Source organism: Marmota flaviventris, chromosome 1, assembly GCF_047511675.1.
Source record: "Marmota flaviventris isolate mMarFla1 chromosome 1, mMarFla1.hap1, whole genome shotgun sequence".
Lineage (NCBI taxonomy): Eukaryota > Metazoa > Chordata > Mammalia > Rodentia > Sciuridae > Marmota > Marmota flaviventris.
In genome coordinates, this window is record NC_092498.1 from 145234212 (window position 1) to 145259535 (window position 25324).

The 25324-nt window shown below is 52.7% G+C and overlaps 1 protein-coding gene across 8 annotated transcripts in view; it reads left to right on the forward strand.

Moving 5' to 3' along the window:
• Positions 1 to 24140, forward strand: part of Hectd4 (HECT domain E3 ubiquitin protein ligase 4) — a 177402-nt gene extending 153262 nt beyond the window's left edge. For 6 of the 8 annotated variants that reach the window (XM_071617024.1, XM_071617037.1, XM_071617032.1 and 3 more), the window contains exons 61-76: positions 2238 to 3544; positions 4578 to 4785; positions 7206 to 7429; positions 7519 to 7670; positions 9269 to 9375; positions 9981 to 10104; positions 12112 to 12302; positions 13379 to 13525; positions 14444 to 14563; positions 15193 to 15348; positions 16987 to 17090; positions 17307 to 17528; positions 20209 to 20375; positions 20687 to 20882; positions 21128 to 21350; positions 21814 to 24140. In XM_071617024.1, coding sequence (XP_071473125.1) covers positions 2238 to 3544; positions 4578 to 4785; positions 7206 to 7429; positions 7519 to 7670; positions 9269 to 9375; positions 9981 to 10104; positions 12112 to 12302; positions 13379 to 13525; positions 14444 to 14563; positions 15193 to 15348; positions 16987 to 17090; positions 17307 to 17528; positions 20209 to 20375; positions 20687 to 20882; positions 21128 to 21350; positions 21814 to 21950 — 3785 coding nt within the window. In that variant the 3' untranslated portion in view covers positions 21951 to 24140. Of the gene's footprint in view, positions 1 to 2237; positions 3545 to 4577; positions 4786 to 7205; positions 7430 to 7518; positions 7671 to 9268; positions 9376 to 9980; positions 10105 to 12111; positions 12303 to 13378; positions 13526 to 14443; positions 14564 to 15192; positions 15349 to 16986; positions 17091 to 17306; positions 17529 to 20208; positions 20376 to 20686; positions 20883 to 21127; positions 21351 to 21813 lie in introns of those variants that run through there. The other 2 variants (XM_071617027.1, XM_071617043.1) reach the window with 2 other exon arrangements.
• The last annotated feature ends 1184 nt before the right edge of the window (positions 24141 to 25324 follow it).

Below are 25324 nucleotides of genomic sequence, written 5' to 3' on the forward strand. Positions count from 1 at the left end.
TAAAGAGATGGATATATGTGTAATAAAGCAAGTTTAGTATTTTAATGGTGGAATACAGATGGTGAACATATAATTTTCTTTACCATATAATTTTTTCAACTTTTCTGTTTTTGAATTTTATCATAATAAAATGTTGGTGAGGAAAAACTGCAAACCCAGACACCTCTGGGGGTCAGATAATGTCAATGGGAAAAATAAAGGAGGAGAGGGAGGGTGTGCCCTGGCCGGCGGCTGCTAAGCCCTAACTGGTCACTATCTGTGAAGTTTCTGCCACAACTGGTATTTTCACTTCAAGAAAAGCTGGGACTCCAGATGCAATGTGAATTCCCCAGTTTTTAAATGCTGACAACTAAATGAAATTCTTTAAAGCAGTCCAGGAGGTGCCTGTGGGAGGTAAGCAGGGAGCCACTGTCTGTGGAACAAGATGGCGGTAGCCAGTGCAGCTCATGGGTCACCATGTGCAGTTCTAGTGAACACTTCTTTCCAAAGCCTCTGACATAAATATCCAGTGGTCAAGAAGGACAGTGAAGAAGGTTTACAAGAGCATTTGTAGCATCCCTGGGCCTGCCCCTGAAGACAGGAGAGCCTCTGTGTAGGTTGCAGGGGACCCCATGTTCTAGGATAATCACGAGCTTGTTTCCAGTGAGAATTCTCAAACAGCATTGCTCCTGAGAGAAAGCAGGGAACCCAGCCCCTCGTTTGTAGGTGCTGGACCTAACCAGAGGCTCCCAGTGGTCAGCCCCATCTCCAGCTCTGGAGACTCCCTGTCCAGTGATCTTCCCCTGTCCAGACCCGTCCTGTGTAGCCAGCTGAAGCCTGCTTTTTGCAGCTGAGAGCTCAGCAGACTCAGTGGGATGTGGGCCTTTCATGTTCATGAGCCCTAATGGCTTATGCACACAAGCTTCCTCCATTTCTGTTCAGTTCCAGGAAACATGGACTATGAGAATATAAGATGCAGATCTTTTATGAGGGGAACCTTGGGATAGCTTGTTCTAGATAGTATTCCCCGAAATCTTTATATTGCTAGTATAAAAAGGGAAAATGTATATCTTTTGCCATAACTGTAAAAGAAATACAAGGAAAATATACAGTTGCTGTTACAAAATTCTAGCTAACTAACGTTGCCTATCAAAAGCTCGGGGTTCATGGTGCACTCTGTTAAGAATAAATATACAGGGGCTGGGTTGTGGCTCAGTGGTAGAGCACTTGCCTAGCATGTGTGAGGTACTTGGTTCAATTCTCAGTACCACATATAAATAAATGATTAAAATAAAGGTTCATCAATATCTTAATAAATAAATAAACAGAGGCTGGTGGTGCAACCTGAAATCCCAGCAACTTGAGAAGCTGAGGCAGGAGGATTGCAGAGTCAAGGCCAGCCTCACCAACTTAGTGAAACCCTGTCTCAAAATAATAAAAAGGGCTGGGGCTGTAGCTCAGTGGTAGGGCGCCTGCCTAGCATGTGTGATGCCCAGGGTTCGACCCCCAGTACCAAATAAATAAACTTGACCCTGTCTCAAAATAATAAAAAGGGCTGGGGCTGTAGCTCAGTGGTAGGGTGCCTTCCTAGCATGTGTGATGCCCAGGGTTCGATCCCCAGTACCAAATAAATAAACTTAACTAAGTAACCCAAAGTAAGCCTTTCTCTCTCTCTCTCTCTTCCTTCCTTTCCTTTCCTTTCCTTTCCTTTCCTTTCCTTTCCCCCCCTTCAGTGCTAGAATTGAACCCATGGCCTCAGGCATGCTAGACAACTGAGCTACACCCCCAGCCCCTATGACACAATCAAGACTAACAGAAGTATAGGAGGGAGTAGCTTTTCAGCGTGTGTTTCCATGCTGTGTGGTAAGGTGCGATTGTGCCCCAGGAGCAGGCATCTGTGCTTGGGGAGGCTCTGTCCTGATAACTTATCACCACCTTGCTGGATGGAGCCTGGGGCACAGAAGCAGTGGCTTTGTCCTGACCTCTAGAAGCAGGCAGGCTTGCCATCGTGTGGCACAGAGGTTAAGGCCTTGACCAGCTTGCCAGCTCTGAGTCCTGGCTCTCCCTTGAGAACTATATAACCTTGGGCCCGTGCTTCAGTCCTGAACCTGTTTCTTCATCTGCAAAATGGAAAGAACAACGTAGGAACTGCCCGCAGGGCATTGTGAGAATGCGTGCATCTGCTGCGGTACCAGAACAGTGCCTGGCACGGAGTCATTGCCCTGTAAGTGATAGCTGTTATTTTCTGTCTGCCTCAGGAAATTTCCTGTGGACCACAGACATGGCAGCCTGCGTGAAGGAACTTGTCTTCCACCTCCTCGCAGAGCTCCTGCGCACGGTGCACGCACTGGAGCAGAGGAAGCACCCCGCCGGCCTGTCCTCCTCCATCGCCCTGCAGCTCAACCCCTGTCTGGCCATGCTGATGGCCCTGCAGTCCGAGCTGCACAAGCTGTATGATGAGGAGACCCAGAGCTGGGTCTCAGGCAGCACCTGTGGGGGCTCTGGGGCAGTGGCAGCCGGCGACCAGGGCAGGTTCTCCACGTACTTTCATGCGCTCATGGAAGGGTGCCTGGCAGTTGCCGAAGTGACCCTGCCTACCAACATGAGTGTCACAGCCAGTGGAGTGACCTCAGCAACCACCCCAAACCTCAGTGACTCGTCGTCGTCCTCCTCCTCCTCTCCAGGACAGACACCGCAGAGTCCCAGCCTCCTCTCCAAGAGGAAGAAAGTCAAGATGAAGCGGGAAAAGGCCTCCTCCTCTGGGAAGCGGCAGTCCTCCCGCACAGTGGAGTCCGACTCCGCCGTGCTCAGCATCGGGGGCAGCAAGCCTGAGGACATGCTCTGGTTCCACCGCGCGCTCACCTTGCTCATCATTCTGCGTCATCTCACCAGGAAGGACCCCCAGGGCCTGGGTGTAACCAGCGATGCCGTTGCAGATGCCTGCCAGGCCCTGGTGGGCCCCACTGCCCATAGCCGCCTGCTGGTGATCTCTGGCATCCCTACCCACCTGGACGAGGGCATCGTCAGAGGTGCTATCCGCAAGGCCTGCAATGCCCACGGCGGGGTCTTCAAAGACGAGATCTACATTCCACTGCAGGAAGAAGACCCCAAGAAGCCCAAAGACAAGGCCGAGGGTGGCGACGGGAAGGCCGAGCCGGAGAAGACGCTGGGCTTCCCCAGTGCAGACAGCCTGGAGGGGAGCACGTCCAGCAGCCTGGCCCCAGCCATGAGCATCAGTGCCTCTGCCTCCACCAGCCAAGCCTCTGTCTGCAGCTCCCAGGGGGTCTCTCAGACTGTCAGCGACCTCTCGGTGGACCCACTGCCGTCCGGCCTGGAGTTGCCCATTCCTCCTGGCCTGCTGGAGCCCCACGTGGTGTCCAGCCAGGAGAGCCTGGACATTTCCCTGTGCAGCACTGGCAGCCTGGGCAGTCTGGGCAGCCTGGGGGAGCCTCTAGACAATGCAGAGACGGCCTCGGTGTCGGACATGGGCTCCATGTACACAGTCACTTCCCTGGACAACCAGTCCCTCGCAGCACGCCCCATCAAAGGCTTTGCCGTCGTGGAGGTAATGGCTCTCCAGCCCTGGCGGCCACTCACAGCATGGCCATTTTGAATCCCCTGAGCCTTTTTTAAAATCTTCCCAAATTATTTCCAAGGGATGAGCCAACAGGTGATGTTGGAGCACTTCGGGGCTCTCTGGGGCAGCTCCTGTAAGTCACATCTCTAAGAGTGCCCCTCCAGGCCCGTGTCATAAGGGAAATGCAGGTCATGCCAACAGTAGCAGCAGGCGGAGGGGCTCGCAGAGCTGACCTTCATGATGGGTGAGCTTTACCAGATGCCCCCAGCATAGAATAGATGCACACTCTGCCCTGGGCAGTATCAGTTTCAGACGGTGGGCACATGGCTGACTCACTCCAATTCAAGGCTCCACTTGTTTATTGTGCTCCCTTGTTTAGAAATCCTGCATCAAACCAGGCACAGTGGCCCATGCCTGTAATCCCAGCGCTCAGGAGGCTGAGGCAGGAGGATCGCAAGTTCAAAGCCAGCCTCAGCAAAATCGAGGTGCTAAGCAACTCAGTGAGACCCTGTCTCTAAATCAAATACAAAATAGGGCCGGGGATGGGACTCAATGGTTGAGTGCCCCTGAGTTTAATCCCTGATACCACAAAAAAAAAAAAAAAAAAAGAAAGAAAGAAAGAAAAAAGAAAAGGAGGTGGAGTAAAAACTGTCCTCCCACCACTGGAAGTGCGAAGCACCAGGCGGAGCACTTGCCTGCACTGCCCTCCCCAGTGTGGCCGGCAGCCACTTCTTTCAGTCTGTTGGCCTCCTCCTGGGGACTTCCTCAGTTCCATGTGGAGTTAACTCCCTGAGCACCAGGGTGAAGCCATGGGCCTGGCCAGGGTTTAGTGATAGATTCCCACTTGAGTTGTCCCCTAAGAAGTCCCCATTTGGAGTGTTTCTAAGGAAGTCCAGCACACACAAGGCGGGCAGCTCAAGATGAGGACAGGATTCTAGGGAAAGGTTGGGAGGGAAGATGCCATGCATACCGAGTGGTCACTCTCAGTTCACATCCTGACCTTTTTTCTTTGTTCACCCAGATAAGATCCCGAGCCAAAATTGAGAAAATTCGAGCAAGTTTATTTAACAATAATGATTTGATTGGCTTGTCAAGTTTGGATGGTGAAGATGAATTGATGGAAATGTCCACAGAAGAGATTCTGACTGTATCTGTAGTGAACCAGAGTTTGTTTGATACTCAAGGGAGCCCAGGGTTAGAAGATTATTTCAATGATAAGTCAATTAAAGGTAGGTTTTGGATTTTAAAACAGAACCCTTTTGAGAGGAATTTCAGGTTTATAGAAAAATTGATCAAAAATTTCCCCTCCATACCACTGCCATTTCCTCTATTCTGAACATCTTGCATTCAAGAACTCCGCTACCATCCCTAGGAGCTGCAGGATTTGAAATGAGCGGAAGAGTGACTCAGGGACTTAGGGAGGTGGGCACTCCTGCTCCAGACTCCCCTCTGGGCTTGTCTTCTGGGCAGTTTCTCCCTTTTGTCTAGCAGGGCTTCCCTTATTCAAGCTCGTGTGTATTTATTTTGTTCTGTCCTGTGCAGCCGGAATAAACCAAGAATTTGCTGATAATTCTTTGCTCAAATGTTCGGGGTCACTGTGCCTTACCCTTTCCAGCCCTCTCTTGGGAAAGAAACAGCTCCTGGTGTTTGTTCACAAAGCCCCATTTCCCATCCCTTGTGTCATTCTGGAGACTCTTGTGGGGTAGGCCATGGCTGGCTTTCCCACATGGTACCAAGTGTCCATCCAGAACCCAGGAATTTAATGACTGCCCACAGAGCTGAATCCAGACGGGGCATCTGTCCAAGCCAGCTGTCTCCCCAGGCTTCCCTTCAGAAGCAGTGGGAGTTGTCTGTCTAATAATTAGCAACAGTTCTTTGTCATTATTTTGTTTTTATCAGTCTTTCTCAAAATGTTTAATCTGTGTTCTTTTCTCTAAATCTTTAATATTGTTTGAGATTTCATAGTAGAGTCAAGTTGTTTTGTATTTTCTAGGAAAAATATATAACACTGAGTAGAGGTTTTGTTTTTTCAAATTATTATTCCCAGTCATGGAATTTGGAAATATTCCCTCAGCGCTGGGATCAGGGGAAAGTAAGTGAGGTCTTACGCCCAAAATGTAAGAGCTCCCAAAAATCAGTCATTAAGATACACGTACTTTGGAGAGATGGGAGGTCTAACTCAATGGTAGAACATATATCTAGCACATGCTAGGCCCTGGGTCCAACTCACTACCAAAAAAAAAAAAAAAAAAAGATGAATAATATTTTCATACGATATTTTGAAAAGTCAAATATAATACAACTGAACATGTTGTGCCCACTTTACACCCAGGTACTTGAGCTCAGGAGTTTGAGACCAGCCTGAGCAACCCAGAAAGACCCCATCTCCAAAGAAAAAAATTAATGTAAAATATCCACAAGGAACAAAAAATTAAAAATTAAAATGTCGGGCTGGGCTGTGGCTCAGCAGTAGAGTGCTTGCCTAGCACGTGCGAGCCCCTGGGTTCAATCCTCAACACCACATAAAAATAAATAAAATAAAGGTATTGGGTCCAACTAAAAAATAAAAAAAAAAATTAAAGTGTCATGTAAGGACAGCATCAAAATCAATGTTACCATTTTTTTCCTACCATATCAGGCTCCAGTACTGCTTGAACGTCACTGTTAATATTTTAATATCATGTGTATTTGGGTTTTGTTTTTTTTCCAGTGTCTCCTTAAATTTCCATCTGAGAGGCTACCTTGCTGCCCCTCAGTCCCAGCCCTGCTCCTTTGAGGGCGAGTATTTGCTCCCCTTTCCTGCCCACTTGGCGTAGAGGAGTCTACATGGGACACCTAAGGATTTCCCAGTCTTCACACTTTGAATCTGGGCATTCTTATACAGTCAAACCTTCATGGAAAGTGCTTGGGTTTGGGTAACAGGCATTGACCTTGTGGGTTTTTTGTTTTTTGTTTTTTGCCTCAAATCTACAGGGAGTCTTTTCCCCTGTGGCTAAATGGGCTCTGGAGAGTCTGGCCAGAGTAGTGGGGGGAGAAGGGAGCAGAGAAAGCACGAGTGCAGAATTGTTATGTGTCCCTGATGCCCCCAGGAAAGGGCAGAGTGCCTTCTAGAGGGCTTGATTATGAACAAAAGAGTAAATATTTTCTCTAGCTCACGGTTTTCTTGATTCGGAGTTTCTGTCACACATCAACAAAGGGCAGATCAACTCCCAGACCCCGTTTATCATACTGGTTTTGCAACATGTTCTCCAATAATGCAAAAACTCATTTAATAACTGCTCAAGAGCACGTGGCTCAAACCCAGGGGAGATCATTGCTTGCATGTGTAGGCATCCAGAATGAGCTCTGAGGCATGCCATTCCAGGGGAGCCTGTCATTTCCAGGCAGCCAGTAGAGGGGACAAGTGCAGAGGACAGCAGCCTGGCCCATATATGGCTCGTGACCCACTGAAAACAGAGTCACAGGGCTACACCTTACTGCACGGAGAGTTGAACACATTGCTAAGGTGTGTGCCCAGAGAGGGGGATCTTGTCATCTCCAGTAGATGCCTGTTATCTGCACTCAAAACTGCTTTCTGAAACTACGGGGCAAGTCCTGGCCTAGCGTACTCATGGCAGAACTGTTTTGCCCTCCTTCCCTTCCGTGGCAGGTGAGAAGCTGGTGCCTGGGGCCAGAGAGGTCCTGACAGAGATATTTAAGAGCTGTGCCCACTCAGAGCAGACGCTGAGCCTGACACCAGCAAAGCCCATCAGGGTCTCTGACATATATCTCAGCAAGGAGCAGATCAACTCCCAGACTCCAGGCAACCTCCTCCACATCTTCTTCACCAATGTCCGACCTCCCAAGAAGGTGCTAGAAGACCAGCTCACCCAGGTAGTCCCCCACCCCCTGTGCCGTGCTGGGCCGCAGGTGCCCTTTTGGGTGAGCCTGAGACCCCCTTTCCCTGCTTTTGTGCTCTGCAGATCCTGAGGAAATACGGCGTGCCGAAGCCCAAGTTTGACAAGAGCAAGTACAGCAAAGCTGGGAAGGAGCAGCACCCCGTGAAGGTGGTGAGCACCAAGCGGCCCATCACCAAGCCGCCTGCCAAGGACAAAGCGGTGCTCAACAGTGTCAGGTGCACGCCCACAGGACTCGGGAAGTCGGGGCCAGCTGGCGGGCGGAGGCAGGGCCCCGAGCAGGCGCCTGAGAGGCTGTGGCACTCTTCTGCGCTGCCATGGCCTCCAGCCCTCACCAACTGTGAGCCCGAGCTCACGGCAGCCACAGCGTGTGAAAGCCAGAGCTGGTGGCAGGAGGGCAGATGGTCCACTAGGCACACGGTGCACGCCGTCCCAGAGGCCCAGAGGCTGAGGCAGGAGGGTCCCAAGTTCAAGGACAGCCCTGGCAACCTAGTGAGACCCTGTCTCAAAAAAATAGGGAGGGGGGAGCTGGGGCTATAGCTCAGCTGGTAGAGCGCTTGCCTCGCGTGCACAAGGCCATGGGTTCAATCCCCAGCACCACACAAACAAACAAAAGTGGGGAGGAATTCTGGGGATGTAGCTCAGTGGTAAAGCACCATACCCAGTACCAAAAAAAAAAAAAAAAAAGTATACATCTTTAATGTATAGACTTTTTTTTTAAACTATGCTAGTAATGCATAGTTATTGTAGATTAGAAAGATTAGAAAATGCATATGTGTATATAGGGAAAACTGAACTTTGGCTGGGGGTATAGCTCAGTGGTAGAGCAACTGCTTAGCATGTGTGATGCTCTGGGTTCAATTCCCAAAAAAATAAAGATCATCCCAGGCCAGCTGTTTCTAACACTGACACACAGAGCCTTTTATTTATGTGTGTGCATTATTTTCTTAAAGCATGTGCAGTGAAAAGCCACTCTTCTCCTCTGGCCTTGCCTTGGGCCCCCTCTGCCTAGGACAGCCAGCGTCACTCACGTGCCTTCCACGTCACTCACGTGTCTGAGCACATGAGTGAACCATGGACATGCATAAAGCTGGCTGGTGTACACGTGTCTGCACCTCGCTAGTCTGTTTAGTACCAGTTTTGGAGATCTTTCCAGACCACTACAGAAGAAACTCCTCATCCTTTTTTTAGTGCTCCAACATGCTCCATATATGAATCTGCACATGTGCTTGATGGAATTTTCTTTAGGTACAAGTTTATGACTCTCAAATTCTCACAGTTGAAACTCTGACAGCCAAGTCTTGCCTGGCAGGAATGAATAGAGAAGTTGGTAAATAGCCAGAACAACTTGGTGTCCTTTCATTAATTTGCTTCGAGTAGCACTTTTAAATCAGCACTGTCCGTTCTGTGGGTATGGAAGTCCGTGCTATTGGTGTAATGCAGTACTCTCACCCTGCCACATTTCAAGTGTTCCAGAGAGGAAAAAACTCGTGATTTTACCTAACTTTAATTTAACCCCAAGTTCCTGCATCTGACGAGTGTCTGCTTTGTTGGACACTGTAGCTCTCGAGTATGTAGAAAGAGTTTGAAAAGCATCTGCAAGATCCGGCACCTTGTAAAGCATTGATTTGCTGTGAAATTTGCTCAGTACATTTTTGTCACTCAGAACCAAGGCAGTCTTAACCCAGCCCTGTCTCAACCATGCGCCCTGAGCTGGTTAGCGGAGGGTTGGGGGAGCTCGTGTGTGTGTGCGTCTGTGCCTCCTGTGAGGAGGTGTGGACATGAAGAATTCTAATTCCAGTGCTTTGGTCTATAGCAGGACTGCCTTAAGTGAGAAGAAACCAACTGTGAAGCCCAAGTCACCAGAAAAGAGCAAACCAGACGAAAAGGATCCAGAAAAGTCACCCACAAAAAAACAAGAAGGTAAATGAGCAGCGTGAACGGGATATGGCCTGGGAACCACTCCTGACCTGGAGGCTGCACAGCCCACTCAGAAAGAGCCTCTGGGCTCCTGCCTGCCGGGCTCCCTCCCACGGGGATCCCCTACTCCCCGTGGTCTGAAGTTTGGGCAGCCTTTCCGAAGACTTTGGGAAATATTCCTGGCCATGCCAGGATGCCATTTTTGTTGATTGAGTTGAGGTGAAAATAGTAGTTCTGCAAATACTGAACACCGAGATGAAAAAGGAAGAGGTGACAGGAGACTCCTGCCAGAGGCCCTGCCTGGTCCTCAGCTGGTGACCCGAGGCCCCAACAGAACTGGGGAAAGTGGCTCCCTGTGATGTCAGTGGGGAGTTTCTGAGACTCACACAGAGGAGGGAGGGGGAGACCTGTTCTGTTGGGAGACCAGTGGGAGGCCGAGGCCTGGGGCCTCCCCTGTGCCTGCACTGCAGTGTGACCGGCCCTGGAGGCCTGGAGAAGGGAGGGATCAGGTGGACCAGGTCACAGACAGGGATGCCAGGAGAGCAGGTTGGGGACCCGCGTGCACAGTTCTTACCAAATTCCTGACGCTGTGAATACTTTTCCATCAGTCCCCGAGGAGAAGTACCTGACCTTAGAAGGGTTTCACAAGTTTGTCATCGACCGAGCCAAGCAGGACATCCGCAGCGTCTGGAGGGCAATTCTGTCTTGTGGCTACGATCTTCATTTTGAGAGGTAAGAGGGTTGTTGTCCCTTGGACCAGCTAGCTCATGGCTTGGGTAGCAACTGCAAGCGACACCAAAACACAGGTTCTGGAGCTAGTCTGTCCCCCCAGAAGCCTTCTGAACTGTTTCCTGAATTCTCATAATCATTAGATGATTTTCCTAAACATTTCCAAACAAGCCCTGTTCTCTCCCTCCAAATCTGACTATGGACGGCATAGTCAGCACAGCTTGGCTAACGGAGTACCACACACAGTGGCTGCAGCACAGCCCTGGGGCTGGCAGGCCAAGGTAAAGCACACCTGCCCACTGTGCTTCCCCTGGTCTCTTCTTGGTCCATGTGTCTATCCTAACCTCCTCTCATGAGGTCCTCTTATAAGGTGACCTATTAGAGTGGGGCCCCCTGTGACTACATGTAACCTCAGTTATCTCTGTAAAGGCCCTGTCTGCAAACACAGTGACACTGGGGGAGAGGGATCCACATGTGAATTTGTGGGAGGGACACAATTTAGTCAATAACTGGGACAATTTCCTATTCCAAAGATCCTTTTCCTTGGATTCCCCCTTCCCTCCAGTCTCTGCTGCCCTCTGTCCCACCCAGGCAGGGGCAACAGCAAGGCATAGCTGACCAGTCTCCAGGGACAAACAAACATGGTTTCCCCTTCCTGTCTCTTCGTGGATCCCAAGCAAATACATTTGCAGGACAGAGAGAGCCCTGCCCTCTCGCTTGCTCTCCCACAAGCCCACTCGGCCCTGCCCATAGCAAGACGCACTCAGTCCTGAGAGGGGCTGCCTTGCACAGGCTGCTGTACACATCAGTTTTCAAAATTGAGAATTGTCTGCTGCTCAGGGCCAGCATCTCACAGTGAAGCCTCATAGTCAGCCCTCAGGTGGGGCTCAGCATCATGACGGAAGGACAGGTTTTCTGGACTTGTTTTAGAAATCAGCAAGAGGGACAACCTTGGTTTTGTTGGAAAGTAGAATCACCTATTTGGGACTAGAAACTCATTTCTAACTGGGAAGGGACAAATTGGGCTAAAAAAAGACTGCAAAGTGCCTAGTGCTCATTTGTGACAGAAGAAGGCCTGGTTCATGCTGGTCCAGGGTCACATGATGCCTCGACACCCCCTTGCCTCTTTGCCAGGGATTTGTCTAAGGCAGCCAGCCTAAGAGGGGCTGTGAGGGCCTCTCCAGGGATGGGGATCTAGGTCTCTCTATGAGACTCCTTGGATGGGACCAAGGTGGTCTGTAGTGAGGAGAGACAAGAAGGTGCATCCCCAATTTCCCCTAGGTACCCCTTCTGGGTGGTGTGGTCAGTGTGGTATGTGGCCACCGGAGGCGCCGTAGGCACTGTCCAGGTGCCTGCCTGCCTGCTGGTTGCTACCCTGCCTTTTTCGGATCAATTGCACAAGGTTTGGGGAGGAAGGCCGTGCACACTGGACACCTCATGAGTGTCTGCACACAAGGAGGCAATGCCCTGTGGTTCTGTGCCCCGAGGTGAAGGCTGCCTGATGCTCAGGGGACGTGTTTCCCAGTGTTGTCCTGGGAGCTGATGACTTCAGTGCAGCTGAAGAAGGGCATGCTGTCTGCAGTCTGCCTTTCTCCTACCACTCAGGGTCATCCGATTGTGGTGGTGTTGCACATGCTCCCATGATGCTCAGCGTTCTGTTGTTGAGCATGGACTAATCTACCCAGCAGAGCCCCAGCAGCAGGCAGTTGGGTGGCCTCTGCCCCTGCTGTGCTAACGCAGCCCTACGGCAAAGCCCTCCTGAGCACCCTGCAGACCAGCCGGGCCAACATCCCTGCACGTGGATGCTGGAATAGGACGCTGGAATAGAATGCTCCACAGGCCTGTTTTGAAAGAGCTCTTCCGGTGAGGAGCAGTTTGAACACCAAGAAAGCCCTGGAGGCTGGGTAATTCCAAGCACACTCCAGGGCTGGGTGTGGCTCTGTAGGAGGAATCAGCCCTCATCCTAGAAGACAGCCCCCCACCTGGCCCTTCTCCCCTCCCCTGCCCCAGGTGTGCCTGCATTGATGTCCGTCATGCGCAGAAGGCCTCAAGGAAATGGACCCTGGAGATGGACGTGGCTCTCGTGCAGTACATCAATCGGCTGTGCCGCCACCTTGCCATCACACCTGCAAGGCTCCACCCCCATGAGGTTTACCTGGACCCTGCCGATGCCACTGACCCCAGAGTGGCCTGTCTCTTGAGTATGTGGCCCCTTGGAGTAACCCCTTCCCTAATGCCCAGTGGGGACATACCCTGTGACAAGCAGTGTTTAGAAGGGCGAGATGCCATTTAGACATCTGTTACAGAAATACTTAGGGGCTCCTTCTACCTGCTAGGTGTGTAGAGAGAGGGGGAGAGACAGGCGGCTGTGACCACGGCCAAGGGAGTCTCAGGCCTGTTCCTGTGCTCACTGCAGCAGGGTGAGGCCACAGACTGAGAAGCACAGGGCTGGAAGGCAGTGCCCACCATGGCGCCCACTGCTGCGCCCAGGACCCTGCTCTGTGCACATGCTCCTCTAGGCCAGGCTGCTGTGGGAGTGTGAGAGGGGATGGCCACCTGCATTATCCTGATGGGGGAGCAATGTATTTTTGTTGAAAGCTAGGAAGCTATAAGGGGCCAGCACCCTCACCTGGATCTGCCCCTGGGAGCAGGCCCTGCCAGCGCCTGCCGGCCCCAGGAGATGCTGCCTCGCTGGCAGCGGGAGCAGGGCCTTGCACTTCTGGACACAAGGGGGTAAAGGTGGGCAAAGACTTGTCCCTAACTTCAGTCTCTTGTGGTGGAGTGTGCCATAGGTGTGAAGGTGACAGTTAAGGCAGCGTGCCAGTGGGCCTTGTAACCTGGCTGGGCGCAGTGGTGCGTGCCTGGTGTGGGGCCTGGTTGAAGGGCACCCAGGACTCTGCTATTTTTGGATTTCCTGTAGGCTGTAATTATTTCAGGTGTTTGAAAAGTTAAACAACATAAAGCTGGGGCAGTAGTAGAGCCCTTGCCCTGCATGCCCATGGCCTGGGGCTCCCTCCCAGAGCCCACCCTCGGCCCAAAGGAAGGCTAAAGGGCCTTCCATCCTCAGGGCCCCACACTTGCCTTCTGTTTGGCACATGTTCAGGCACGTTGAGGGCCCTTGCTCACTGATAGTGTCTCTGGGGTCCCAGGAATAAAACCAGCCCCTAGTCCCACTGTACATGGTCCTCCCCAGTGACAGGGACCTCCTGAGTTTGCTGAGGTAAGTGTGTTGGGCTGGCTTGGCAGAGGTCCAGCATGACCGTCCTATCCCCCTCAGATGTGCCCATTGAGAGCCTGCGCCTGCGCTTCGCCTTGCTGCAGTCCCTCAACACCACGCTGGAGACCTTCTTCCTGCCCCTGGTGGAGCTGCGCCAGACACCCATGTACACCCACAGCATCGCGGCCCTTCTGAAGGAGGCCAAAGGTCAGTGCCTGGGCCTGCCTGGACCCTGCAGGAAGAGAGAGGTGACCTTTAAGGCACCAGAGCCAGAACCTCCAGGCAGAATGACCAGGCCTTTGTCCAAACTGCCTAGAAGACTCCCACTGCCCACCTTATGTCTAGCGGACAGGCATCCTCTGCAGCAGCAGAGCCTCCAGTAGAGACCAACCACAGCCAGGCGCAGAGGCCCACGCCGGTCATCCCAGCAGCCTGGGAGGCTGATGCAGGAGGATGGCCCAAAACAGTCAGCCTCAGCAACTTAGTGAGACCTTGTTTCGAATAAAAATTTTAAAAGGGGGGGGGGCGGTGCTGGAGATGGGCTTGTTGGTTAATACCCCTGGTTCAATCCCTGATACCAAAACAACAAAAAGAAAAGAAAGAAACTAACTACAGCAGGGGCAGGGCCTTGTAACCTGGCTGGGCGCAGTGGCGCGTGCCTGTAATCCCAGCGGCTTGGGAGGCTAAGATAGGAGGATCATGAGTTCAAAGGCAGCCTCAGCAACTTGGCAAGGCCCTAAGCAACTCAGTGAGACGCTGTTTCTAAAAATAAAAAACAGGCTGGGGTCATGGCTCAGTGGTTGAGTGCCCCTGGATTCAATGCCCAGTACCAAAAAAATAAAAATAAAAGTGGGCACTTTGTCTACTCAGTTTTGCACCCTCCTTGTTTGTGTCGACTGCAGTACAGGGTCCCCTGCTGAGCAATCAGGGCACATGAGGGCACTGAGCACTTGGATAAATAGCACAGTCACGCTTCACATTGCCACAGTGTGGCACTTGAGTGCTCTGCCTAGCACCTGCCTAGGGAAGACCCTGTGGGCCACCATAGCCTCTGATGGACACAAGGTGACTGAGAAGGAAGGGAAGCAGCCCCGCCCATTCTTCTCTCCCAATTCTTGTCTCCAGGGCTGATCTTCTATGACACAAAGGTGACCGTGATGAACCGAGTGCTGAATGCCACTGTGCAGAGGACAGCCGACCACGCGGCACCTGAGATCACCTTGGACCCATTGGAAATTGTGGGAGGTAGGGGTGGCTACAGAGAGCAAAATGGTAGTGCCTAAAAACTGGGTGGGGCTGCCCAACACAGAAGGAGCTTCCAGAAGGAGCGACTAAGTCCTCCTTCATCTGGCTGCTGCTTTCATTGTGCTCTGGAGCCCCAGCATGTGGCTTCTAAGAAGCCCAGGGTGACCTCAGGGCCTCCCTTCCCAACAGCAAGAGACGGAGCCTTCCTTTACCCCGTGGCCAGGCCTCACTGTGGGGCAGCACAGCTGTGTTCTGATGGCCGTGTGCCTGCTGATCGCTGGGCTCTGTCATCAAAGGGCAGGGGCGCACCTACAGGACGGCTGGAGTCTGCAGTAGCCCCACACACTGGCAGAATGCAAGGGCTTGAGGGAGGAGCCCCCTGGAGGCACTCAGAAGCCTCTAGAAGATGAGAAGGACCTGGGCCTCATCTTTGGAGGAAGGAGGGAGGCTCTAGGCGGCGGGAACCACTTAGCAAGTGCTTAGGCCTGAGACATTTGAAGATGCGAGGACAGAGGGAGGGCACAACCCAGAGGCCAGGGGAGCAGACCGAGCCCAGCAGGCTGCTTCCACAATGGAAGGGTAGGGGACAGCCACTGGAGGCTGTGACCCACTCCTCTCTCGCTTCCCAGGGGAAATCAGAGCTTCTGAAAACTCCTACTTCTGCCAGGCTGCCAGGCAACTGGCCTCTGTGCCATCCTCACAGCTCTGCGTCAAGCTGGCGAGTGGCGGTGACCCCACCTACGCCTTCAACATCCGCTTCACCGGGGAGGAGGTCCACGGCACCAGTAAGAGTCTCCCGGGGCTGCCCTAGGGAGTTTAGAATGCGGGGGCTCCTGGCTGATTTCCCCTGAGCTGCCCAGGAGCCCCCCCACGCTCTGCAGGAGCCAGGTCTTCTGGACTGACCGGGACCCACTGACCAACCCTATTCCCATGTGAGAACTGGTGCCTGCAGTGGTCTGGGGCGAGGCCACTGTCCTTGTGGTAGGTCCAGCAGAGGCAGGTCAGTCCTTTTCCCAGGAAGAGCCCAAGCTGAGGGGCTGGGTGGGCTCGGCTCAGGGCACCAGGTAGGCCTAATTTCAGTGGCATGTGGCATCATTGCACTCTGCACTCTCTGGGAAGTCATGTTTATTTAGCTCTAGACATTCAAGAAGCATCTCTGCCATGGGTGGGGGAAGAAGCCTCAGTTCTCTTCAGCTGGGTGCACTAGGTGGGAAGGAGGAGGAAAAGTCCCTCAGCTCTGTCCTCCATTTCCCGCGGTCTGTCCTTGGGACACTGTTGCCAGAAGTGGCAGGGAACACTGACCCCCTGGCAGACCCCCAGTTCTGGGAGAGCAGCTGATTCACTGAGTGCTCAGAACAGGCCAGGCCTTGGCCAGACACCCCGCCCTGCTCGGAGCACCAGAACCCGACAGGAAGCCACCATCGGCCGCTCCACAGGTAGAAGAACTTGGACGCCACAGAGTCAGGTCACTCCCCAGGCTCAGCAGGTCTAAAAGCCCAGGCCCTTGGCCTTCCCAGTCTCTGCGGTCAGGAGCCTCCTGCCCTGTGGCCAGGCCCTGCCATCAGCCCCCATACTGGGCCCCAGGGGGGCCCTGTGTGAGTGTAGCTGACCTTAGGGTACCTACAGGGGCACTCACAGGGAAGTCCAGGGACAGATGAGTTTTGTAAGAAAACCAAAGATATTTGAAAGGCAGCAGCAGAAGAGCTGGAAGATGGCCATCCTATGTGCGTCAGTGTCCTCTAAATCAGCACACACTCCAGGAGACCGCCTGCTCCCAGCAGGGCCCAGGGGAAGGAACAGGGACCAAACAAGCCTGCAAATCAGGACAGGCTTGGGCTGGGGCTGTAGCTCAGTGGTAGAGTGCTCGCCTAGCATGTGTGAGGCACTGGGTTCAATCCTCAGCACCATATAAAAATAAAATAATAAAATAAATACATTGTGCCCACCTATAACTAAAAAATAAATATTAAAAAAAAATTTAAAAAAATCAGGACAGGCTTGGCACCAGGAGAGGTGCCACCCATCAGGCTGGGCTGCGACCTCACTGAATCCTCTGCCCAGCCTGCAAGGCTCCACCTCTCCCCCATTCAATAGAGGCACGACTGAACCCCATTCAGAGATGTCCTGAGAGCAGGGCTACCCCTGGGTCACCCAGCGAGTGAGCAGCAGAGCAGGATTTTACTCAGCTCCCCCAGTTCTGCTCCACCTTAGCCGCAGTCAGGTTGACAAGAATTGATCTTCCAGGCTAGGGTGTGGCTCAGTCAGAGGCTTCCTAGCCTGGTGAGGCCCTGGGTTCATCCCCAGCCCTGCAAAAAGAGAAAAGATTGATTGGTCTCCCAGGTCTCGCAGGTGAGGTGGGAGGGAGCCTCCAGGCGCTCCTCCTGGGGACCCCTGGGTGCTGATCCAGCCTGTCTGTCCTGCAGGTGGCTCCTTCCGCCACTTCCTGTGGCAGGTGTGCAAGGAGCTGCAGAGCTCTTCGCTGTCGCTCCTGCTGCTGTGCCCCAGCTCTGCTGTCAACAAGAACAAGGTGAGGCCATGGCAAGGCCGTCCAGTCGCCGGGTGGGGTCGGCTCCCTGGTGCACATCCTCCTGGCTCTCTGCCTTTCAAGCACCTCTCTGGTCTGGGTGGGCAGGCCTTGCTGTGCCACCTGGGTGAGCTCGGGCCTGTGGCAGCCTCTCCTGCCTGCAGGGGGGGTGGGCGCCAAGGACACCTGTTCACTGCTGCCTCTGCCCCTGCACCTCAGGGCAAGTACATCCTGACGCCCAGCCCCATCACCTACGGGGAGGAGCAGCTGCTGCACTTCCTAGGCCAGTTGCTGGGGATCGCCATCCGGGCAGATGTCCCCCTTCCCCTGGACCTCCTGCCCTCCTTCTGGAAGACTCTGGTGGGGGAGCCCCTGGACCCTGACCAGGACCTGCAGGAAGCAGACATCCTTACCTATAATTACGTCAAGAAGTTTGAGAGCGTAAGTGAAGGCTCATTTTCTCTGGGTGGCAGCAGGGCCCTGATTGTTGGCTTCACACAGGCTCCAGCCCCACTATGAGGAATGATCCCCAAGAGAACGCTAGCGGTGTCAGGAGGGCTGGTGTCGGAGCTCTGGCCCCTCCTTGCTGACTGAAGAAGTCGGGGGTGATGTGACCTGCTCTGCCAGGCCCTCTGCTTACAGTGTCTGTCCCTGAGGATGCAGGTGGAGAGTTCTTGGCAGCTCAAAGAGAAGAGGCAGGGGGAGGCATCACAAGAAGGTCTGGTTTCTTTATTTTTGGTCCAGTTTTTATTTTTATTTTATTTTATTTATTTTTTATTTTTTTAAATATTTATTTATTTATTTTTAGTTTTCGGCGGACACAACATCTTTGTTTGTATGTGGTGCTGAGGATCGAACCCGGGCCGCACGCATGCCAGGCGAGCGCGCTACCGCTTGAGCCACATCCCCAGCCCTTGGTCCAGTTTTTAAATGTTTTCACCAGTGCATTATAATCATACATAATACCAGGGTTCATCTGGATACAGTCATATATACAGGCAACGAATGTACTAAGCCCCACGTCAGTCCCCAGTACTTCCCCTTTCTCTCTCCTCCCACCCTTTTCCCCTCTCCTCTACTCTACTGATCTTCCTTTTATTATATTTATTTATTTTTAAAATATTTTTTAGTTGTAGTGGGACACAATACCTTTATTTATTTATGTATATATCTATTTCTATATATATGGTGCTGAGGATCAAACCCAGGGCCTCACACATGCTAGACAAGCACTCTACCACTGAGCCCCCGCCCTTCCTTTTATTTATATATTTTTTAGATGCATGCTTTATAGATACACAGGAAGGGGAAATTCGCCGTGGCGTGCTCACATATGCACACAGCAAGTCAAGGGCCCAGTGATCTGTCATATCCAGTTTCATCTTTTAAGAGTCGCTCAGGGGCCTCAGAAATCACGCAGGAGGTCAGCCCTGCAGATCATCTGGGATATGCCACAAAGGCTTTGAAATGGAGTCCTTCCTCCCTTCCTTGAACACACTTGAGACACAGAGGTGGAGGCCACGACAACATCAAACCAGCCCCTCCTGTAGGAGCAGGTGGCCTGTGCCCCCCGGCTGCTGGGTGGCTGAGGCTGTTGGGCCTCCCTTCCTCCCGTAGCATCACTGAGGCCCAGGTGGGCCGGGCTCTGGGCCCACTTCCTGTCTTCATGAAGTTTCTAGACTGCTTCCTGTAGGTAAGGGCCCATGCTGAGGGTTTTAGTCCATCCTCACAAGCCTGGGAAAGGGCTATGGGAAGTGCCCTGCTGGCCCTGGCCATCCTCGCTGGCAGAAGGGCCAAGAACTCCGTCTGGCTCCTCAGCTGGAGAACGGTGGCAGCAGGGTGGGGAGGGTCTTAGAAGCCAGTCCTCCTCTGCAAGGGCCCTCCGTCTGCTCCCATGGCCACAGACCTCCACAGGGCGGTTTCAGGTGACTTTACCAACAGCAACTTCCAGGGCCACTGAGGTACCTGGTGGCCAGGGTCTCTGTAAGCAGCCAGCCAAGGGAGCAACAAAGCAGGGGTCTTAGATGTCACCCTGCTGCTCTGCAGAAACAGGACTGCTGAGTCGCCCAAAGGGGCTAAGCAAGGGGTCTGCCCCCTGTGTAAGCATCTCTGTCAGACACAGCTCTGAGAAGTCCTCTGGGGCTCTGCGTGACAGCAAGGGACTGGGACTGCAAGATAGTATTAGGGATGCTACATGAATGCAGATAGTAGTCCAGCCAAGGCTTCCGGCTGAAGGGGACCGCAAGGCCATTGAGGGAGGCTAGCTGTGCTTCTGCCAGCAGGATGCCTGCAGCCTTCACTGGGAAGGGTGCCACCAAGAACAGAGGGTGGGTTCCAGCACTCCCAACTGTCACTATCCTCAGCAGCTGCAGGCTGCTGTCCTCTGGATCATGTTGTCATCTCCCTAGGAACCCAGTATTCTCCTTCCAGTGACTTTTGGACCTTTATTCTGGCAAATGGTGGAAGGCAGTGGCCTGTACATGTTCCACAGGTAGAATTAAGTCTGGGCTCTGGTGGCAGGTGACAGAAATACCAGGTTCAACTAACTTAAGAATATTTTAAAATATATAGTCACTCTTTATAGGTTTGGCTCTGGGCAGAGTCGAATCCAAGTGTCTTAGGTTGGATGCGGTGGCGCACGCCTGTAATCCCAGCGGCTTAGGAGGCTGAGGCAGGAGGATCGCCTCAGCAATTTAGTGATGCTCTAAGCAACTTAAGTGGGACTGTCTCAAATAACAAAAAGGGCTGGGGATGTGGCTCGGTGGTTACGTACCCCTGGGTTCAATCCCTGGTACCAAAAGAAAACTCAGTCTCAGTCTTTCCCAGATGCTGGCAAAGATGGCCTCCATAGCACCAGGGTGCCATCCTGTCATCAGAGTCACACCAGCATAAGAAGGCTGCCCCTTGAACACAGTATTAGGAAAAACCCAGGAATTTGGATCTCATTAGCCGGGTCTAGGGCACAGACCCAACACTGAACTGACAGCCTGGCCTGTGTCCCACGCCCATTCATAGCCAAGCTGTGTGGTGCCCAGATAGATATCTCTTAGTGCCACTGTCCAGGGGCATTGGCAGTGCGGCGGGCAGTGAGCCTGAGTCTGCCCTGCCTGTGTCCCTGCAGATCAACGACGAGAGCGAGCTGGAAGCCCTGTGTGCCGAGATTGCCTCCCAGCACCTGGCCACCGAGAGTCCTGACGGCCCCAGCAAGCCCTGCTGCAGGTTCACCTACCTGACCATGACGGGCGAGGAGGTGGAGCTGTGCAGCCGCGGCCGGCACATCCCTGTGGCGTGAGTGTACACAGGAGGGTCTGCCCAAACCAGTCAGCCAGGGTGACAGCAGCACTGGGCCTGGGTCAAGTGACAGGTGGGAATTTCCCAAAGGGGGGGACATTGGACACCAAGAAAGATGGTCTTCAGCTGAAGGCCTTTCTCAAGGGCACACCAGAAGCCAGGGAGGAGTGAGCTGAGCTGCCAGGACTGGGACCACCTGGGCGCTTGGGTCTGAGGCCACTGGAGAGGCTGGGGGCCTCTGGCTGCGGCAGTGTGGTCCCAGATTCAGGAGCACCCCGTCAGCCTCTTGGGTCTCTCCCTCACCCCAGGTGGGAGAACAAGGACATCTACGCTGCAGCCATCCGCAGCCTGCGCTTGCGGGAGCTGCAGAACGTGGAGTGCGTGACGGCCGTGCGCGCAGGCCTGGGCTCCATCATCCCCCTGCAGCTGCTCACCACCCTCAGCCCACTGGAGATGGAGCTGCGCACCTGTGGCCTCCCCTACATCAACCTCGAGTTTCTGAAGGTAGGTGGCCCTGGGCCAGGCCGGTTGAGCAGGCTGTGGCAGTGGACCTGGCACCCAACGTTGCCCTTACCTTTGATGGCAGGCCGCAGCAACAGCTTGTCTTCACACTCTGTCCTCACCATGGACTGTCACTGTAATCTCCATAACTGCCCTGTGCTTGTGGCCCATGTGCAGACCCCAAGGCTGGGAGGCACCAGCTCAGCGGTGACCCCGGCCTGCTCACATCTGGGGTCTCTCCTCCCCAGGCCCATACCATGTACCAGGTGGGACTAATGGAGACGGACCAACACATCGAGTTCTTCTGGGGGGCCCTGGAGACGTTCACCCAGGAGGAGCTGTGCAGGTTCATCAAGTTTGCCTGCAACCAGGAGCGCATCCCCTTCACCTGCCCCTGTAAAGATGGAGGCCCCGACACAGCCCACGTGCCCCCCTACCCTATGAAGATTGCCCCCCCGGATGGCACAGCAGGTACTGGCCCTCCCACTCCCATTCCAAGTAGGGACACTCAGGCCCTTCTCTGTTTGGAACAGAGCTGTCAGGCCTGGTGTAACGAACGAACAGGATCCCACAGACCAAAATCCAAAACATAAGTGAGGGGAAGGGCCGGGGAGGAGCTGTGGCAACACAATCCTGATGGTGCAGATCTCCTAGCATTTTCAAAGAAAATGAAAACCCAGTATTTTTTTAATCTAACTTTATTTCGGTGGGGGCTGGGGCTTAAGCCCAGGGCTTGGCTCATGCTAGTCAAGGACTCTACAACCCAAGCCATATCCCCAGCCCCAAATCTCCTTTTAATACAGAAAAATAATTTTTAAAAAAAATTTTGCTGGCCAAACAAACCTGGAGGCAGAGAGGCCAGCCAACCTCCCTGGGCCTCCCATAGCCACATGCACCTGGCCCTCTGACGTTGGCCCCCATGTTTCTTCTGTAGGTTCCCCAGACTCCCGCTACATCCGGGTGGAGACCTGCATGTTCATGATCAAGCTCCCCCAGTACTCCTCTTTGGAAATCATGCTGGAGAAACTGCGCTGTGCCATTCACTACAGGGAAGACCCCCTAAGTGGCTGAAGCAAACAAGCCCAAGAATTAGGCTGTCACCAGGGCACTCACTGTGCCAGCCTGGGAAGCCTGCGACTGACTGCAGGCGCATCCCTCCAGGGCCCAGTGTGAGGAGTTGGCAACATTTTGCTTTTCTGAACTTTCGTCCATGTTCCGGGGCCTCCTGGAAGACTTAACCTTTTGTCTTTGTACGTTTTGTGATGGGTTTGGTTCTTTTGCTGCCTATTTGTGGTATATTTGTAGGATAGTCTAGTTCCCACACAGTTGGTGTCTAATTTGATCTTCCTGGAAGTTGTGTCTCATAATTCCCAGATTCTGATGCCATATGGCTCCTGCTGGTTCCTTTTCACAGGACATTGCAGCAGGAAGCTGGGCGTGACATAACTTCAGCCACACAAAGTGTCCTGTTTTTCTGCAGTGTCTCCACAAACACCCGTGGCCAGCCCTGCCCACTGGCCTCAAGCAGGCATCTCTGAGGCAGTGCCTCCAGGCCTCCTTCCATCTTGAAGTGGTTGGGCCAGTGCCCAAACATGCAGAGAACACACAGGGAGCTTTTTGTGTTAATCTTCCTGCTTTAGAATCTGTTCCTGGGAATAAGCCCGTGGTGATTCCCCATCTCCCACCAAGACAACCCCATCTGCTACCTGTCTCTTCTGGGCCTCTGGTCTAACAGTTTCCCCTGGACTGCTCAGGAGCAGAGGACACAGGGACATTCCTGGCCTTAGCTCAGAGACAGTCGGGATGCATCCCAGCTGTGGGAGTTGAGGCATACTCAGAGCTGGAGGGACAGTGATCGAATGGGGCCTTTTCTGAAACCGCAGGAGTGAGAAGCACACGATTCAGGCCTGGCCCACTTCTGTGCTCAGAAATGGCCCTTCCTCCCAGCACGTGAAGGTGCAGTGGAGGGGCTGCTGTGCCCATTTTTAAGACTGTCTGAGGTGCTCTGCTCAATTCAGGGTCTGCTTCAGAACTCAGACCTTCAAGTCCAGATGGAGGCTCCAGGGGGTCCCTCTGCCCCTCTGGTTGGCCTACCCAACACTCCTAACCCTGAGTGTGTGTGTGTGTGGTGGGGCTGAGCTGCCTCCAGGCTCACCCGCTGCCCCAGTGCATTTGTGCCCCAAGTAAGTCTTTGTCCAATGGTACTTTGTTCCAGAGCAGCACATGCCATCTTGCTGGACGCTGTCATTTTGGGCCTTGTCAGTTCTTACAGAACTACAGCATTGTATTTATTGTATGATATTGTGCATACAGGAAGCTGTGCGCCAGTGCTGTCTGGAAGCTTCAGTGTGCGGACTGGCTGAGAAAAAGGATGTGCTCCACTTTCCTCTGCCATGACCCGGCCGGCTGGAAAATGTGTGGGTTTCAGGGTTAGAGCTATTCGCATCTATCTCCTCCCTGTTAAGCTTAGGAAATGCAGTAAGGACCATTTCAGAAAAGATTCCCCAACCTGATGGCAAGACAAACCTAGGATCAATGGTGAAGTCTGTGTCAGTGTCACATGATGCAGGAGTTGCCCCTAGAGGCGAGGCGAGGGCCTGCAAAGCAGGTCCCCTGCTCAAAAGGAAGATGGTCGGCTGCTGCCTCCCCGGGGCCACAGCCCCCTTGATGGGGGAGGGGGGTCACATCAGGAATATGTTCCTGACAACAAGGATCCTCTTATTTCTGCAAAATGAAAGAGCCTTGGAAATGACTAGAAGTGGTTTTTCCTCCCTGTATCTGATTCTTGGTTCCCTCCAATCCTTATCCCTTGAATGGACTTGGGTTTCTGTCAGCTTCCTCCCCAGGAAGGGCTCAGGGAGCTTCTGTTGGCCCATCACTCGGTCACATGACAGCTGTGAGTGAGATGTCTGCTGCCATCTCAGCTGCTCCGCCCAGAGAGCACACTGAGGTCGGGACAGATCCAAACCTTGGCCCTAAAAATATGTGCTGTAAAGTGACTTGATGTATATTTATTCTAGTTATTTATGGTTGCATTTAACAGACTTTTCATTCAATCTGATGCTATTTACACCATGCTGTGTAAAGGAAGCTCACTACAGGAAAAAAGTCTCACCAATAAATAACCTTCATCTAATTCTGATTTACCCTAAGAGTGTGTGATCATGTACTCTTGCTGAGCAAGTTCAAAGGCTGACATGCTCAGATGGCTCTGATACTAAGTGCCGCCAAGTGGCTAGGAATTAAAATGTTTCTAATTATTATGGTCTCTTTGGACTTGACGTGATTCTTAAACGCTTTATGCTTATGAACTACCCAACCCCTTCAGTCTATGCTTTTCATGTAGAAAGTGTAATTAAAAGGGTGGAAAGCCAAGATCAAGGCTAAGGCTGATCCTGCATGTTCTGTTAGTGGGGATTTTCTGTAAGCAGGCTGTTGTACGGAAGCATCTGACCATCCTAGACCACAGTCCTCCTTCAGGGGCAGCCTGCAGCCACATACATGCAGAGGGAAATGAATGCAGGAGTGAGCTGGAGACCTGGCTCGGCCCTCTTGTTGCACAGGCAGCCACTACTGCTATACCTGGGAGAACCCAAGGCCATTCTCTGATTGCTCCCCTCTGCTGCTTTGTGGGGTGTCTTCATCCACATCACTTCCTGTCCATTTTCAACTCCTCCCTTCTTGTACTTGAAATGCTGTCTTTTCGTGGAAGGGTCCTGAACATGTATTTTTTTTTTTTTTTTTTGTACCAGGGAATGAACCCAGAGGCACTTAAGTAAAACACAAGTTTTACTTAAGAGTTATGTATTTTACTTAAGAGTTGCTTTGGGCCTCGGTAAGCTGCTGGGGCTGGCTTTGAACTCGTGATTCTCCTGCCTCAACCTCCCCAGCCACTGGGATTATAGGCTGAGTATGTCTCTATAGAGAATGCAAGGCCCGTGGATGAGGAACAAGCGGCTTTTCTTCCTTCTTTCTGTCTGCGTTTCGAGGTTCTGGAAACAGGGAACACAGTCACCACTCACAGCAAGGAGCCCTATCAGGCTTGAGAAGCCAGAGAAAGAGGTCTAAGCTCCCAGGATCTGCCTGCTCACCAGTGCTGCATCTATCTCCTTTGACTGCCTCTCAAAAACTAAATCCACCAAAAAGGATGCCACCCAATAAGACTCATCCTCAGGAGTCAGCAGAGAAATAGATTAAAACTGGTAGAAAGACAATCACATGGTTAAGAAAGGTATGGAGCAATCTGACTCCACCCACTGCTTTGGAGCTGTTTTCGGAAAACTGTCACCATGTACGTGGTTATTCCCTATATACCCAGCAACTCCCAACAAATCTACACATGGCATTCACCAAAATTTGTGAGCACGGTGGCACACACCTGTAATCCCAGCATCTCGGGAGGCTGAGGCAGGAGGATCGAAAGTTCAAAGCCAGCCTCAGAAAAA